At 32.1% G+C, this 15,729-nt stretch overlaps 2 protein-coding genes across 2 annotated transcripts; one reads left to right on the top strand and one right to left on the bottom strand.

The window, feature by feature from the left end:
• Positions 1 to 2,061: 2,061 nt before the first annotated feature.
• On the top strand, positions 2,062 to 3,125 carry LOC123205925 (zinc finger CCCH domain-containing protein 54-like). Its single transcript, XM_044623003.1, has one exon. The coding sequence runs from the start codon at positions 2,196 to 2,198 to the stop codon at positions 2,916 to 2,918; it is 723 nt and encodes a 240-aa protein (XP_044478938.1). The 5' UTR covers positions 2,062 to 2,195; the 3' UTR covers positions 2,919 to 3,125.
• A 6,513-nt stretch (positions 3,126 to 9,638) lies between these two features.
• Positions 9,639 to 10,464, bottom strand: LOC123205923 (oleosin 1-like). The gene is made up of 2 exons (XM_044623000.1): positions 10,087 to 10,464; positions 9,639 to 10,007 (listed from the first exon to the last, which is right to left on the bottom strand). The coding sequence occupies exons 1-2, from the start codon at positions 10,395 to 10,397 to the stop codon at positions 9,863 to 9,865; spliced, it is 456 nt and encodes a 151-aa protein (XP_044478935.1). The 5' UTR covers positions 10,398 to 10,464; the 3' UTR covers positions 9,639 to 9,862.
• Between the last annotated feature and the right edge of the window lie 5,265 nt (positions 10,465 to 15,729).

Below are 15,729 nucleotides of genomic sequence, written 5' to 3'. Positions count from 1 at the left end.
GACTCAAACTCAAGTTCAACTTGCTTGAAGAGAGTCAAATTTGAACAATTTTAAGGAGAATTTGATGAACTCTAGTTTAGGCAAGCTCGAGTACAGTTCGACTCAAATTCAACTCTATAAACAAGCAACAAAGACATGCTAAGTGAGAGAGAGTCATCCATGTTTCTCACATGGCACCCCTTTCTCCGAAACATTGTCAATCCTCTTCCTCTGCCTTCATTTCGTGTTATTGTTTGATTATTCATTTAGAAATTAAAACATTGTTAATTCTTTCTCCACAACATTCTCAATTTGATGTCTTCACTTTGGATATACGCTTAAATGTCAAATTAATGAGAATAAATGAGATCAGTGAAAAACGATAAAACTAAAAAGGATAACATGTTTTTATTAGTTTATTTATTGATAAAATTAGTATTGATTCTATGGTTGTTACTACTAATATAGAGGAAACATTTTAGCAATGAGTTTTGTAAATAATTGTTTGCAAAATAAAATAAGTAGATGAGATTGAATGATAACTTGATTGTATGTATACAAAGAAAGATATATTTAATAATATTAATAATGATGTTATTATATAATATTTTAAAAAAATAAATCACGTCAAATAATTATAAATATTTTATTAATATAAGTATTTATATTTATTTTAATTTAAAATATATTTATATTATTATATCATAGGTCCTACTAAGTTCAGCTTCTGGGTCCGCCACCGGAAGGAAGTTAGCTCGAGAAAGTGACATGCAAGAATGCGCAAGGATGTAAAGAAAAGTTTGTTCATTTAGTTTGTCATATTATTACCAAACCTTAAGAGAAACGCTTGCCAACATGTGAGTACGTAGGCCTTAACACGCGTAAGCGAATCTAAGGTTGCTTTTTGCCTTGATATAAGCCCAGTCACTTATCACCACCACGTGTGGCTCGCCATGCATTTACCTAATTTTTTCACCTTTTCCTAATTTTAGCAGTTTTTTCGCCCTCCTTTCTAATTTTATACTCTTTGTTTCAAACGTACGTCCGTTAGCCTGCCTCACTTCATCATCATTTACGATTGTGATTACCCAATATTAATTAATTTGTCAAATGCACTAAAAGAATAATGAAAAAAATAATGATCATGTTTAATTTTGTTTATTCATTAATGCTATTTAAGACGATTATGACCAACCAATCAAACTCAGTAATTTGTTTAATTTTGAGTACCCTCCTTTCATCCAATTGCAAACATGTTCATAGTTTAGTTGAGACACGAAACATTTAATATTTATTAATTAAATCCTCTAATTTTGACTAAATGTCTTTTAATAATTAAAAAAAAACTTTTACCTAATTATTTGAATTATTAAAGATAAATATTTTATACACTTAGTTTTAAATATCCAATCAAATAATTAAATAATATATCCTTCCGTAATTTATTATTATTTTATCTTTAATTCAAAATTACTTGATTATATAATAACATATCATTTGATAATTAATTAGATATTCAAAATTAAGTGTATATAATTTTATGCTTCATTAATATTATCAAATCTTAGTCCTCTGCAGTTTTCTTATTATTATATATTTTCAGTGATTTCTCATAAGTGAAATTAAAGTTTGGGAGAATTGTTTTTTTTTTTTTTCTCTCATAAACACAGTCAATATCGTATTAAAGGTTTTATAGCTTTTGAAATAAAATTTAACAACAAAAGGCCAATTAGAAAACATATCTTGAAAATTTGGGCATCAACAAATGGGTAGTATGCTTGCAATAGTGGCATATGCACAGAAACCAAAACCTCAAAGCTGAGGGGAACGGGAACCCAAGGATACATCCGTTACCGTTAGACGAAGAGTTAAAAAGTAAATCTTATTATCCATGTTTACTTCTTTTAACTCAATAACACTTTACTTCATTGCTCTATAAATGCATCACCTCTTCTGAACTTTTCTCACTGCTTCCTCTTTAAACGGTTTTGCCTTTTCGTTTCTTTTCATGGCTATGGTTTCTATCTGCGTTTACTTTCTCTTTCTTTTTCTTTTGAAATCCTCTTAGTCAGGGCAACTCTCACTGCAGTCATTATACTCTATACTTTTACATTCTGTTTTCCAAAATCAACACTACCATTGAAGAATATCGCAACAAATACATTAATTTTGAAACCATAGAAGCCGTTTTTCTGATTGTCTTAATCCTTATAAAAATGTGGAAAGTTGTGAATCCTAGTTTCTACGATTTCACAGATCACCCATTTGGGGGCTTATCTCTAAACCCTAGGCAATACCAAGATGCCCTCGACGAAGCGATCTACGGCTCCGATGAGTTCCGCATGTATGCGTACAAGATCAAACGGTGCATAAGAACCCGCAGTCACGACTGGACCGACTGTCCCTACGCCCACGAAGGCGAGAAAGCTCAGCGCCGGGACCCACGCAAGGTGCCCTACTGTGCTATCGCTTGCCCCACGTTTCGAAACGGAAAGTGCCCGAGAGGCGACACGTGTGAGTTCGCTCACGGCGTTTTCGAATACTGGCTCCACCCGGCTCGATACCGTACACGTGCATGCAATGCGGGGCGGTTTTGTCAACGGAAGGTCTGTTTCTTTGCGCACACCCGTAATCAACTCCGCCCCGAGGCCAAACACAAGCGCCATTTTGCTTTCAAGGCAAAAATCAATGGTAGAGATCGTTTCATGGGATTCGGTCGAGGAAAGCATACCACCTCAGCTTCTATCGTTGAGTCGTCAGGTTCTCCGTCAACGGCGAAGACTGGGGACAAATGCTGTTTTGAAGAGATTTCGGAAATTTTGAAGAGTTTGAGGGGATTGAAGATTAGTGAGGAAGAAGGGAAGAGTACTAGTCGAGGAGTTGGAATTGAAGTTTCGGATTTTCCGAATATTGAATGGATTTCAGACTTAGTGCGGTAAAATTCAAGTGTATAATTATGTTTTGGGATAAGATTATTACACATATGCGCTTCAATTCGGTGCCGTTTAAAGTGTAAAGATTTATTGTTAAAGATGAGTACTGTTTGGATGGAGGGTCTTTAATTTTTGTTTTTAAATTCATGTAACATTTTCTGCCGAAATGCTTGAAGAAAGTTCATTGCATGAGTACTTTCTTTTTCCATGTAATAGTTAATTTTATGTGTTGTTTTTTTATATATTTTTATAGTATTAGTTAGTGGTTCAAGTAGGTTTAATTTCGCCATGGTATTATCTGTGACCTCCATTCCAGGTTCAGGAATGATCAACAGCTTCCCTTGATTTCTGTAAACGATCACGTACGGCCAGTGAGTTAAGAAGTCATGTCAAATTTAGTACAACTAGCATTGAATTTCACAAGTTTTTCTATCCAGACATCCATTTCTTTTTGTTATTTATTTACTGCAATTTCTTTTCTGGATTTTTTTTTTTCCCTTCAAATCCATTTAAATTAATCTAATCAAAACGTTAATTAGAGCTTAAACTATCTATTGTGTTACAACTTGATTACCATCTCACTCAATTTTATCTCTTTCTTCTAAATACCTAATGTCACATTCGGTTTAAGTCTAACTCTAAGTCTAAGTATATAAGGTCTAATATTTGTTTGAGAGGCTTAACCCATATTTCTAGAAGTTTTTAGAAGATTTTTTCATAGGAAAACTATTTAAATCATACTAGGATTCCTAATTTTTCAAAGTAGATCTTGATAAGAGAGAGAGAGGCAGGTAGATCTCTTTGTAAGTTGACTTAGTGTTTGATTTTGTGCTTGCACACTAAAGCCATATCTTATATTAAAAAATGTTAGTTCACATATCTCATATTAAAAAAGGGAAGGATGACACAAAAAAATTGTAATGAGAGTGATGTTAGTATGGGCCAATAGTATGCTCACAAGTAACACTGAGGTGACTAGACTAAAGTTGGCATTCCCAAAGCATGTTGAGAAGTTAGATTGCCTAGACCAATATGTGGATGATGTTGATGGCAAATTAGAGAGCCTCAAAAAGCCCATCCTTAAATGTTATTAACACAAATATCGAATAAAGTCATAAGTCAACCAATGACTTTATAGAGCTTTTGAGTCAAAAAATTTCAACATATTAGCCAAGAATCAAGCTCAAGTTGAAGAAATTAAGAGATGAAAATTGATTGTTCTATCTTTAAGAAAGTGATAGTAGTAGGACCAATCATCTCTTTATCTTTGTTTATAGCCACACATGTTAAAACTCCTAAGATGATGCCATATAGTGGGAAATGGATTGGGGAAGAGGTGGAAACTTTCTTATGGCACTGACAATGTTATTTTCATGTAATTACATTGCTAGATGAAAAGAGAAAGGTGAATCAAACCACTATGTACCACCAATTCTAGGAAGAGTTGAAAAGAGTTCAAACACCAATTCTACAAGAAAGCTAATAAAGAAATTAAAGCATACTCATTTTTATCATGGACTATGTTGAAGTGTTCATCAAGCTAATGTTGTAGATTGAAAAAATGAGTGAAAAGGATTTGTTTTTCAATTTCATAGATGAATTTTAAAACTAGGTTGCAGTAGATATCATAGGGTGAAAGATGTATCCTCAACCATGACTATAGCAGAAACCTTCCAAGATTATCGAAGAAGCTAGCAATTCTTCCAAACAAAATAATTTCAAACCAAAACATAGAAATGTGAGGGAGTGAAGGAGTCTCATTCGAATGACGAAAAGAAATGGGATTAAGGCAAGAGAAATGTCAAGCCTTAAGGTAACTACTTCACATGTAATGATTCATATTGTCAATCAAAATGTCTAAAGAAAAGTGAATTAAATGCCACCATTAAATGAAATTATAGCAACCTTAGGTACTTTCAGGGGTATTTTAGTCATTTGACATGTCCAGGTCTTTTGATAGGTTTGATTGCATTGAATTTTCAAAGTCAATGAAAAAGTTAAACATGTGGGATGCCCTTCCTACGAGCTAACCATTTCAAATGATGCTCGCGTAATTTTCATGATGCGAATCTTAGGAACTCCCATCCTATTCGAAGGGACGACTGTCCTTGACGTGTTTTCTAGTTGTTATAAAACTTCTTTTAGTGTTGTGTTTAGGGTTACACATTCTAACCCTAAACTCACTTTTCACAAAGGGAGTAGTGAGGATTGAAAGCCTTAGAGAGTCGTTGGAGCAGAGGAATGCTGTTGGATTCTTGCCACCGAAGACTAAGCATCATCAGAGGAAAGGTAGGTGAATTTTTCTTATTTTCAAGTATTTGATGTCATGTTTTATTCTTGTTATGTGATAATTTTTATTTAAGGGAGTTAAGTTTGATGATTCCTAAGAATATATTATTTGTCTTATGTTTTGCAATAAGTTGCAGTGACTAGGGTGTTTATGGGTGTCTTTAGAGTGGTCTTGGTGGAAAGGAGTACTTAGAGAGAATTGAAGGTTAAAACCTTCCTTCGCTCTAATAACATTGCACTCTCTAGTTTCTAACTATTATACACGCCATTGTGTTATGCATAAAATTATTTTTCAAATGAATCTAAATCTAAATAAGAGATAATTCCTTCCATTTATGCAATCACTATGGTAAGCAAACATAATAATCAAACCTCATATAAGCAAAAATGTAATGTAACATATATCAAATGAATATGAACCCCACATAACCACCCTGCATGAAACACTAACAAATTATATAGAGTAAACAACTTATAAATAGTAATCTTATGAAACAATAAGTAGTCATAAAAACCAAACCAAACTTGATAATAGTACAAACACCACACCAATTTTAAAATCTACATTATAGAAGCCTAAAAGCTAAACCTGACACATACATAACAAAAGTATAATAAAACCTAACCCATATAGTTAAGGAGTCCTTGAAAACAAATTTTAAATAGTAACATGTTTTCATCCAAAATTCATGTGTAAGCAATAAAAACCCTAAATATACATATACTACAAACCAATATACTTTAAACCTACACACATTCCACAAGCCTACTTAGAACAAAAAAACAATACATTAAACATAATAAGCATGCTTAAGTTTCCTTTCCATTTTAATAGCTAATTTAGTTACATCCTCCAAAAAGACAAAAGATTGTAGTTTCTATGTATTATGAATTTATCTATTCAACCCTCTTAGTCATCTTGCAACAGTTTTTTTTCTTGGGGTACTTGCAATTCACATCTCATTAATAATATTTGAAATTCCTTAACATAATCTTCAACACACATACCCCCTTATTTAAGACTTTGTAATTTAATATAGAATTCTTATTTATAATATTTAGGGAAAAACTATTTTTGCATTAATCTTTTCATCAATCTCCAATTTCTAATGTAATCTTCTCAATATCTTTTTACATTGTGCTTTCAAATTCTCCCACCATAAATTAGGTAAATTCAAAAGCAACAAGTTTTCACTTAGTTACCTCATAATAGTCTTGGCATTCAAGTACTTTTTCCACTCATTGAACCCACTTTATGTACTCCTCTGGTACACTAGTCTCTTTGAATGGTGAAATCTTCACCTTAATATTATTTTTGGATTCTCGATGTTGTCACCATTGCCAAGGTTGTTCTTCTGTTTCATCCCTAATTATAGGCTTTTTCACACCATCTCGATAAGCTCCCCTTAGCGATTGAGACTTATGTGGTGTTTGTTGGTTATTTAATCAAACAAATTTGTTCCCTCATTTTTCTTCTTGTCATTGCAGTCTCATAATTTGTGCTCGTTCCAAAAAAAGTCCTCTTGTTGTGTCTTCTTCTGCCATGACTTTCATTTCTCCTTCTATGTCTCAAGCATACACAAACCTGACTTTTATACAAAAATGATGTGCCCAAGAATCAAAGTTTGTGTGTGTGATTAATTAAGATAATGTTTGTAAGGATTTATGGATATTTTGAGGGTTTGAATCAATGATCAAATAATAAAATAAGAAAAAGAAGAACTAGCAACCCTTGTTTGATACGAATATCACCATAAACAAGAAGTTAGGTAGACTCACCACACTCTAAAAAAAAAAAAAAGAAGAGTAATAAGAATGGATAAAAATTCTCCACTAAACAAATTAATTCTTTCTATAAGAATTAGAGTAAAGACAAATAGCACTTTATGAAATTATTCTTTAAACTATAAGGCATAATTTAGTTTTCCACACCCTTTTATATAGAGAATAATACTATAAGGTAGCAAAATAGGATTTTCCTTACAATTTAGATTCCTATTATTATTATTAATGCTACTAAATTACATAAATTTTCTTATTAAATGTTCATTAATTTATTTAAAAAAAAACCATTTATTATATCCAAACACTTAATTAATATGCTAACTTAATTAATATTTCTAAAATAAATACATCTAAAACTCTTAAATTAACTAAGACTTTCAAAATAATTAAAACTCTATAACAACTAAGAAACTAAAATTAACAAGGAGCTAAACTTGACATATTTCATCAAGTAGATATGTCACCAAATATATGTCACATTATTTTTCATATGTTTGATAATTGTTGCATTATCCTTAATTATCACATCATCCCTTTTTCCTTTGATTTGTGTTTTCAATATTTTTAATAGTTTTTATGCTATTACACTCTTGTTAAAATTCTTCTTTATAAGATCACATATTCATTATCTTTTGTAGATTACATAAAAAATTCTCCTGTATAATTAGGACGTATTTATGGAGCCTATCATGACTACGTTTTGAAATTCGAAATCCGCCGCTGGTTTTTTTGTTTCATCTGTTATATTTCCTTCAAGCCACGTGTCAATGACGTAGGAAGCCATGCCAACCCTAATCAAATAATCATCGCACAACTCAATTCAACTCACCAAAAAAGTCCCTTTTGCCAAGCGTCAAAGACGAACGAGATGAAGGGTCAGCCACCTTGCATTGACTCCGCTATAGATTTCGTTTTATTAAATTATTTTAAAAAAAATTAGAAGTATGCTTAAAAGGATTATAATATTCAACAAAGATATTGACTATACCGAGTTTTACTAACAAAAGGATGGTTATGAATTTTTTTAGAAGTGAGAATAAGTCTTTTGACTTTTTATATACTCCTAGCTCTCATTAGTCAAACACTATCCTTTGACCCAAAATCAATTTTATGCCTCCGCCGGACTTTATACTTTACTCTGAAATCAATTTTCTCCCTCTGCCTCTTCGTTGATAGAAATGATCAAGTTAAGCCAAGTTAAACTAGGTTCCTGGAAATGATTAGAGAAGCTCATAGAGGTAAATATGAGTTTGACGTGCAACAAAATAAAGTTGGATTGGATGTAGGGATGTGCATAATTAAACACTTTATGATATATATCATTTTTTATCTGTATCATATCGTAGGATACGATATGTATCGTATATCATAAGAAACTGATAATTATAATTCAAACTATAATTCAAATCAGATCAAACCATGTTTTTCAGTTTGATTTGGTTTGAAATATAAAATAGTTTGATTTGATTTAAAAAATTTTTAAATTATTTTTTTTAGTTTGATTTAAAAAAAAAAAAAAACCTCTTAAACCACATCAAACCAAACCGCACACACTCTTAAGTGGATAAAGTGCAAGAGAAATTCTCTACTACAATACAAATGTGAAAACATATTTTAGTGTGATCAAATTTCTTAATCAAACTCATTAAAGTAATATGAGAGAGATAATCAACTATGCAAATAATAATACTTGATGATATCAGAGGGATAACCAGTTATATGTAATAGCTAATCAAATAATCATCTATCACATGAGATGACTAGTTATTCCAATTGCATGTAAGAGCTAACAAAATCATCATCTATGCCAATTGCATGTAACGGCTAACCAAATCATTACCTTTCACAAATTACCTCAAAACGCAGTCAAAAACTCTTTCACCTAACCTAATATACTAATATTATATTAAAAATGCTAACTCCAAAACGTGATCAAATCAATTTTAAAAATATTACTCTATTAATAACAATATTGTTCCTGCATGAATTACCACAATATTGTTTCTTTTAATTTTGATGATCAATTCCAAATTGTTATGCAAATTGCATGTAACGTTTGTCCCTTTTTTTTTTTTTTTTTTACGTTTATGTCTTCTTATTTGAGGGTAAAATTTTATCTTTGCATTGGTCTGAAGAGTTTGCAAAATTAATACAGTAGTAAATTTTTAAAATAAAATTCTAGATTCAAATCTTTATTATATTTATAAAACTTTAATTTATTTAATACAATAATTATAGATCCGATCACTATATCCCAAATTTTATTTATTCAATAAATAAAAATGAAATCTCTATATTCTAAATTTATCTATCTAATAAATAGAGATAGAGTTCTCACCCCTGAGTTTACCCACCCAATAAATATAAACAGAGATTCTAATAAATACCGACGGTCGCAGTTATAAAAAAAAACTCTTATCTTCGCATTGTGGCGGACAACACCTTTCGGCGACTGTGTCACCTGTCTGCTCAATGCATGACAAGTGTTCCTCACCACTTCAACTGAGCATGCCACGTGTCCCTCTCCTTCCATCGGAAAAATGCTAACAAGCATGTCCTCGCCCCGGCGATGAGAATTACCAATTATGGTAACGAAATTAACTAGGTAATTCAAAACAAAAACACAGAAAGAAATCACCACTAGACATGAAATGAGCAACTATTAAGAAGAGTACATTTCAAAGAGTAATAACACCATATTGACACAAATACAACTTACAAAGAACCCAGTACAACGCACTGTTTATTAAAAACAAATACATAAAACCAATGACTTCTCAACTACAACAGTTGATTGCATCATAGCCGTTTGATCTCCACTCAATTATATATCACCCCCGTCCATCACATGGTAGAGACAACATCAACTTAACGCCTTAGGGGCTCTGATGCGGCTCCGACCCCGTGTGCTGCTGTCCATATTGATCAACCTTGTCTTTCATTTCTCGAGCTTTAGCAGTCAGTTTATTGCGTGCATAATCAAGTTGATCGGTCCCAGGTGGGTGCTTCCCAGTAACATACCTGCGAGTTTAACAATCGTAATCAAAACATCAATGAAGGTGAAAATCTATTCGGTTTATCAGTTTTGAGGTCTATATACCTGTAGATCCATGACAAAACAGTGATAGCTGCTACACCGAAACCACCGGAGGCCAGGAAGCCCATGGTTAAAAGACCCACTGTAATGACCGCAGGGACAAGAACCGGACTGAATATGACGAAGAGTGGAGTGGCAATGGCGAGTGCAATGACCGTACCAACAAGAGTCAAACCAGAAAGGAGCAAAAAAGAGCCACCGGCGGTGACAGCAGTGGCGGTCTTCACAACCAGGTGGGACCGAGGTTGTTGTGGGTTGTGGTGCTGCGACTGATAAAGCTGACTTTGGTGATGCGGTTGGTAATGTTCAGCCATTGACGAAATAGATGACGGTTACAAAAAGGTCCTGATGATATTTGAGAAAATAGATGATTTTGATGATGTGAAGGTGTAAGACAGTAGTGAATTAAATAGGAGGGACAGTGGGAGATTGAGAGGCACGTGTTAAAGAAAAAGTAGGCACGTGTTGAAGAGGTCATCATGCAGGGGTTGCATGTAACGAAGTGGATTTGGATTTGGACACGTTGATTTTTGTCTGAGTTACCAGCATTCGAGGATTCCACCTGCGACACATGAAGATGATTATCGACTGTCTTCAGCCAATTAGTGTTACCGTTTGTTTCATTCTTCTTAATGTAACCAAAAAATGAGTGAAAAGGCTCAAGTTAAATTAGCATGTTTCACTGCAGGGTGTGTGTAATGGGAAATCGTAGAGAGAGAGCAAAGCTAAGTATGAACAAAACAGAGGTTAAATGAAAGGGAGAAGTTGGATGGAACAATTGCAAGAAGTACAGTGTTAAAATATATTCTCTAAATATATATTTCCAATGTTGAAATATATTTTAAATCTATAACTTCATGTTACACCTTATTGCATATGGATTATTTTGATTTATATATATAAAATTTAGGACGTGTAAATTCATAAGTCATTCACACAATTACATTCAAGAAATGCAATTACTCGTTTCTCTACATGATATCAGAGTCAGATTAATATCACTTTGAGCCTCTCTAGTTTGATTTCTCTCCTTTTCACCATTAAAATTTGAGTTCTCATCCTTTACTTCCTACAACTGAATCCCTCACCTTTGAAAATTTCTTTAAAATTTTTTTGTTTCAGCCCTTTGGAGTTATAACTCACTTGGCCATAGACAAACGAGGTCTCCCTTCTCACATTGTCAACGATCTTGGTTTCCGACCACTGTTGGCAATTTCTACATTCAGCCAACGAAAAACCGCCATTGAATTGTCTCAGGTTTTGTTGTCACGGATCAATGTCTAATTCAATATTATTGCATTTGCTTGCTAAAACTCGACTCTGTTCTATCTCTGGTGTTGTCATATTTGTTTGCAACGAATTAATTTCCAGTGTTGTCTCTAGTCAACATCAATCTGTGGTAACAAGACTCCTTTGCCCACCGCATCTAGTTGTTGCATATAGATTTTGGACACAAATTTCTTCCTTTGTCCGTGAGTCTTCTCATTTTGCTGTCACTTTTATTTGATCGAGATATTAGATTCTTCATTGGTAATGAATTTTTTCTTGCCTGTTCTTTGGTTTGATTTAGTTGAAAGAGTTAATTTGGTTCATTTGGTATTATTTAGTTGAAAGTGTTAATTGGATTGATTTGCTTGGTTCGAGGTAATTGGGTTGGGCCTAGTAAATTGATATTATTTGAGCTAGGCTTTGTGTTAGATTGATATTATATGAGTTTGGCTTTGGGAATCTTATTAGAGATATTTTGGTTTTCCCTAATTTTTGAGTTGTGCATAGTGAATCATTATTGGATGTTTTGTTTGGGCATATTTTAGGGTTGGACTCCCACTAAATTTCGTTCTTTTTCGGTTGTGATTGTGATTGGAGTTGTTTGTTCCATAAAGAAAATAGATATTTTGCATCCCATTAGTACCATCCTTATGGTACCAATTATGTTATTTGGGCTCAAAAGGTGTCCATGTTTCTTAATAACCAAAATATATATATATATATATATATATGGTGTTATGTTACTAGTGATATACATCAACCAATCAAAAAACAAGACATGAAGACATGCTTGAAGAATGAGACTAGAAATATAATTAGATCATTACTTGATTCCATAACACTTGTGCTCCATCATAAAACTACAATTTGGATGTTTTGAGGCTGTAGAAGAATTTAGGATCTGCTTGCTAAAGACTACTTCACTACTAATGCTATATCGGTTTCAACTTTACGATAATCTTAGTCATATGTATTAAAAAATTCAGGTTAGTCAATTAATAATTTTTTATCTGAGATGATTATTTAATGAGACCAATTATTACTGTCTAAATTGAAATGACATGATGCTCATGATGTGTTATTTTATGCACACAAAAAAACAAGATGAATTTAGAGTTTACTAGTTTACTGTGACATTGAAAATAATGAATTTGAATTCATCATATTCTCTCTACTACATAGAAACACTTTTCCCGATCTTGACACGGTGGTTATCTAATTATATGCTAAAAAGGTTTGACTTGCTACTCTAAAGTTTCTTTAGTCTATACTATCCATTCACACATTTATGGCTACTCTTGCCTCTTTCTCCATCTCAACATAAAAAGACTTGTAGGTACTATTATAAACCAAGTGTTGGGTTGAGTTTCCCTCTATGTGGAGGATAGCCCAAAGTTCACTTATTAAAAGTGAAGCCCAAGTAAGTTTTTTCACTCGCTTGGAGAAAGGCTAAATTGATAATCTTAATGATCAATTAAAAAGATTAAAAACCCAAAAGTTTAAGGCAGCAAAGGGTGATAGAATTGGTTTTTACAGCAACAAATAGAGAAGAAAAATGTAGATTTTTCTAGGTAAGAGTAGTCCATCCATGTTTGATCAACAGTCTCAACAAAGTCAATCTATGGTTCGACTAAACTAAAATTTTAGAAACATATTCAGGACTCATTGATTATCATTCTAAATGATGGAGATTGGATTTAGAGTTCTAGAAAGTCGTCCTTTAGCCTTTGAACACACCTTTATTTTTGGTGAGATTTTTCCATATTTGTTGTGGAAACTTATTGCATTTGCTAAGAAAATTTATTCTTGGGGAGTCATGGATTTCTACCTCTAGTTTTAACTAGAGAGATTTGTATCCAACCTTGTTGATAATGGAAATTTTTTGGTGAACTATGGTCTTGTGGTTTTTCCTCTCTCACATTAAGGAGGTTTTGCAAGAACAAGGAATTTTAGTGCTAGTAACAAAAAAAGGTAAAGAAAAAGTGGTTGAAGATAATGAAATAAAAGTTATGAATAAAGAAGATAGAGAAATTGAAGAGGAAGATATGTTACCTATTTTGCATGATACTGATAAAAATAGTAGAGATATAGATATTAACATTGATTTTGATGATATGAATGATTAAAAGGAAGATATTATGGTTTTTGCTTGATATATTTCCAGCAATTCCTTTCTACTCTTAAATGATTAAGAGTGAAAAGTTGAGTATAAAATGTTTTGGTTGTTTTGATATGGTTAATAGTTATAATATTTAAAGATATGTTAAAGTTAGAAGTAAAAATGATTTTCTTATGGTAAAGTTGGATATTTAATATATAACTTTATATTTTTATTTATTTTTTTGGTTGCATTATTATTTTTCATAATGAAATTTAATTCTACATTGTTTTCCTATACTCTTTTCTTGACTAAGTTTGTGACAATTTGATGAAATACTTTTAGCCTTTCATTTATATTTGGAAAAATTAGTCACATTAAATTGAAGTGGAAGACAAAAAAAAAATTATAACAAAAAACTCTAATTTATGTTTTTAAAATTTATTACTATTTTATTTAAAAAGACATATCATATGATATAATATATGATATGAAAAATTAAATTTTCAATACAGAATTTGACTACCATGTTTAAGTACCTTTAACCAAGGATCCTGCTAGTCAATTTGTGTTATTGACTGATTTAGGAGAATCAAAATGTTATGCAAGAGTGATAAAAGATGAACATAAAAGTAAATAAATTGAAGCCATGCAAAATGAGATGCACTCAGTGCATGAGAATCATACCTTTGAGTTAGTAGAGTTACCTAAAGGCAAGAGAGCTTTCAAAAACAAGTGGGTGTATAGGGTGAAGCAAGATGAGATTACTTTACAACTTAAGTACAAAGCAAGATTGGTAATAAAAAGATTTAGTTAGAGAAAAGGCATTGACTTTGATGAGATACTCTCATCAATTGTGAAGATGTCTTCTATTCGTGTGGTTATAGGCTTAACAGCTAGCTTAGACTTAGAGATTAAGAGAATAAATGTCAAGATATCATTCCTTCATGGTAACTTGGAAGAAAAAAATTATATGGATCAGCCAAAGGTTTCATAGTAAAAGGAAAAGAAAATTACATGTGCATATTAAAGAAGAGTTTTTATAGTTTGAAACAAGCACTGAGGCAATGGTACAAAAGGTTTGAATCTATTATGGAGAAGCAAGGTTATCGTAAGACAAATTCTTATCATTATGTATTTTTCCATAAATTCTCTAATGATAATTTTATCATTTAATTGCTTTATGTTAATGACACGTTAATTGTTGGCAAGAATTCTTCTAGAATTAACAAATTGAAGAAACCGTTAAGTAAGTATTTTACAATGAAAGACTTAGGGCCAACAAAGAAGATTTTTGGCATTCAAATTAATCGATACAGAAATTAAAAGAAGTTGTATATGTCATAAGAGCAATATATCAAAAAGGTTTTTGAATGATTCATATGAGTAATGTTAAAGTGGTTAGTACACCTCTTGCTACAAACTTTAAATTAAGTTCTAAGCAGTTCCCTTCTACTGATAAAGAGAAAGAAGATATGGCTAGAATGTCATATGTCTTAACTATAGAAAGTTTAATGTATGTGATAGTTTGTATAAGGCTTGACATAGCACATGTCATTGGTGTTGTCAATAAGTTTCTTTCTTGTTCAGAAAATAAGCATTGGAATGTAGTAAAATGAATATCTACGTGGCACTTCTAATATGAGACTTAGTTTTGGAAGTGGTGACCCAATGTTAGTTGGATATACAGATTTTGATATGGCAAGTCATGTAGATACTCACAAATCTACATCGAATTATTTGATCATATATTGCAAACAGTGATGTTTCCTAGTAATCAAGATTACAAAATGTGTTGCATTGTCTACAACAAAGGCAGAATTAATTGCAACAACCAAAGCTTGTAAAGAGTTGCTATGGATGAAAAAGATTTTAGGAAAGCTTGGTTTCCATCAAAGGAGGTATGTTTTATTTTCTGACAACTAAAGTGTTATACACCTTGCTAAGAACTGTACATTTCATGCAAAATCAATGCATATTGATATGAGGTATTATTTGATAAAAGATGTACTTGAAAAGAAGATATTTAGACTAGATAAAGTACACATCAATAACAACAACTCAGATATGTTAAGAAATATTCTATCAAGGAAAAAGCTACAAAAATGTTGTTTGGTCATCAAAATGGCGAATCCTTTCATATAATCAAAAAAGGAAAGATTTGTTAGGTTGGATTTCCCTCCATGTGGAGGATGGCCCAAAGTTCACTTATTAAAAGTGAAGCCCAAGTTTTTCTGCTGACTTGAAGGAAGGCTAAATTGGTAATCTTGATGACTAAT

Source organism: Mangifera indica, unplaced genomic scaffold (assembly GCF_011075055.1).
Source record: "Mangifera indica cultivar Alphonso unplaced genomic scaffold, CATAS_Mindica_2.1 Un_0019, whole genome shotgun sequence".
NCBI classification, from domain to species: domain Eukaryota; kingdom Viridiplantae; phylum Streptophyta; class Magnoliopsida; order Sapindales; family Anacardiaceae; genus Mangifera; species Mangifera indica.
This window is presented reverse-complemented; position numbering and strand designations above follow the sequence as displayed.

Coding starts and splice junctions, on each gene's coding strand:
- LOC123205925 (XM_044623003.1), top strand. CDS start 2,196: ATGTGGAAAGTTGTGAATCCTAGTTTCTACGATTTCACAGATCACCCA.
- LOC123205923 (XM_044623000.1), bottom strand. CDS start 10,397: ATGGCTGAACATTACCAACCGCATCACCAAAGTCAGCTTTATCAGTCG. Junction 10,008..10,086: donor GTTTTGTCATGGATCTACAG/GTATATAGACCT, acceptor TTAAACTCGCAG/GTATGTTACTGGGAAGCACC.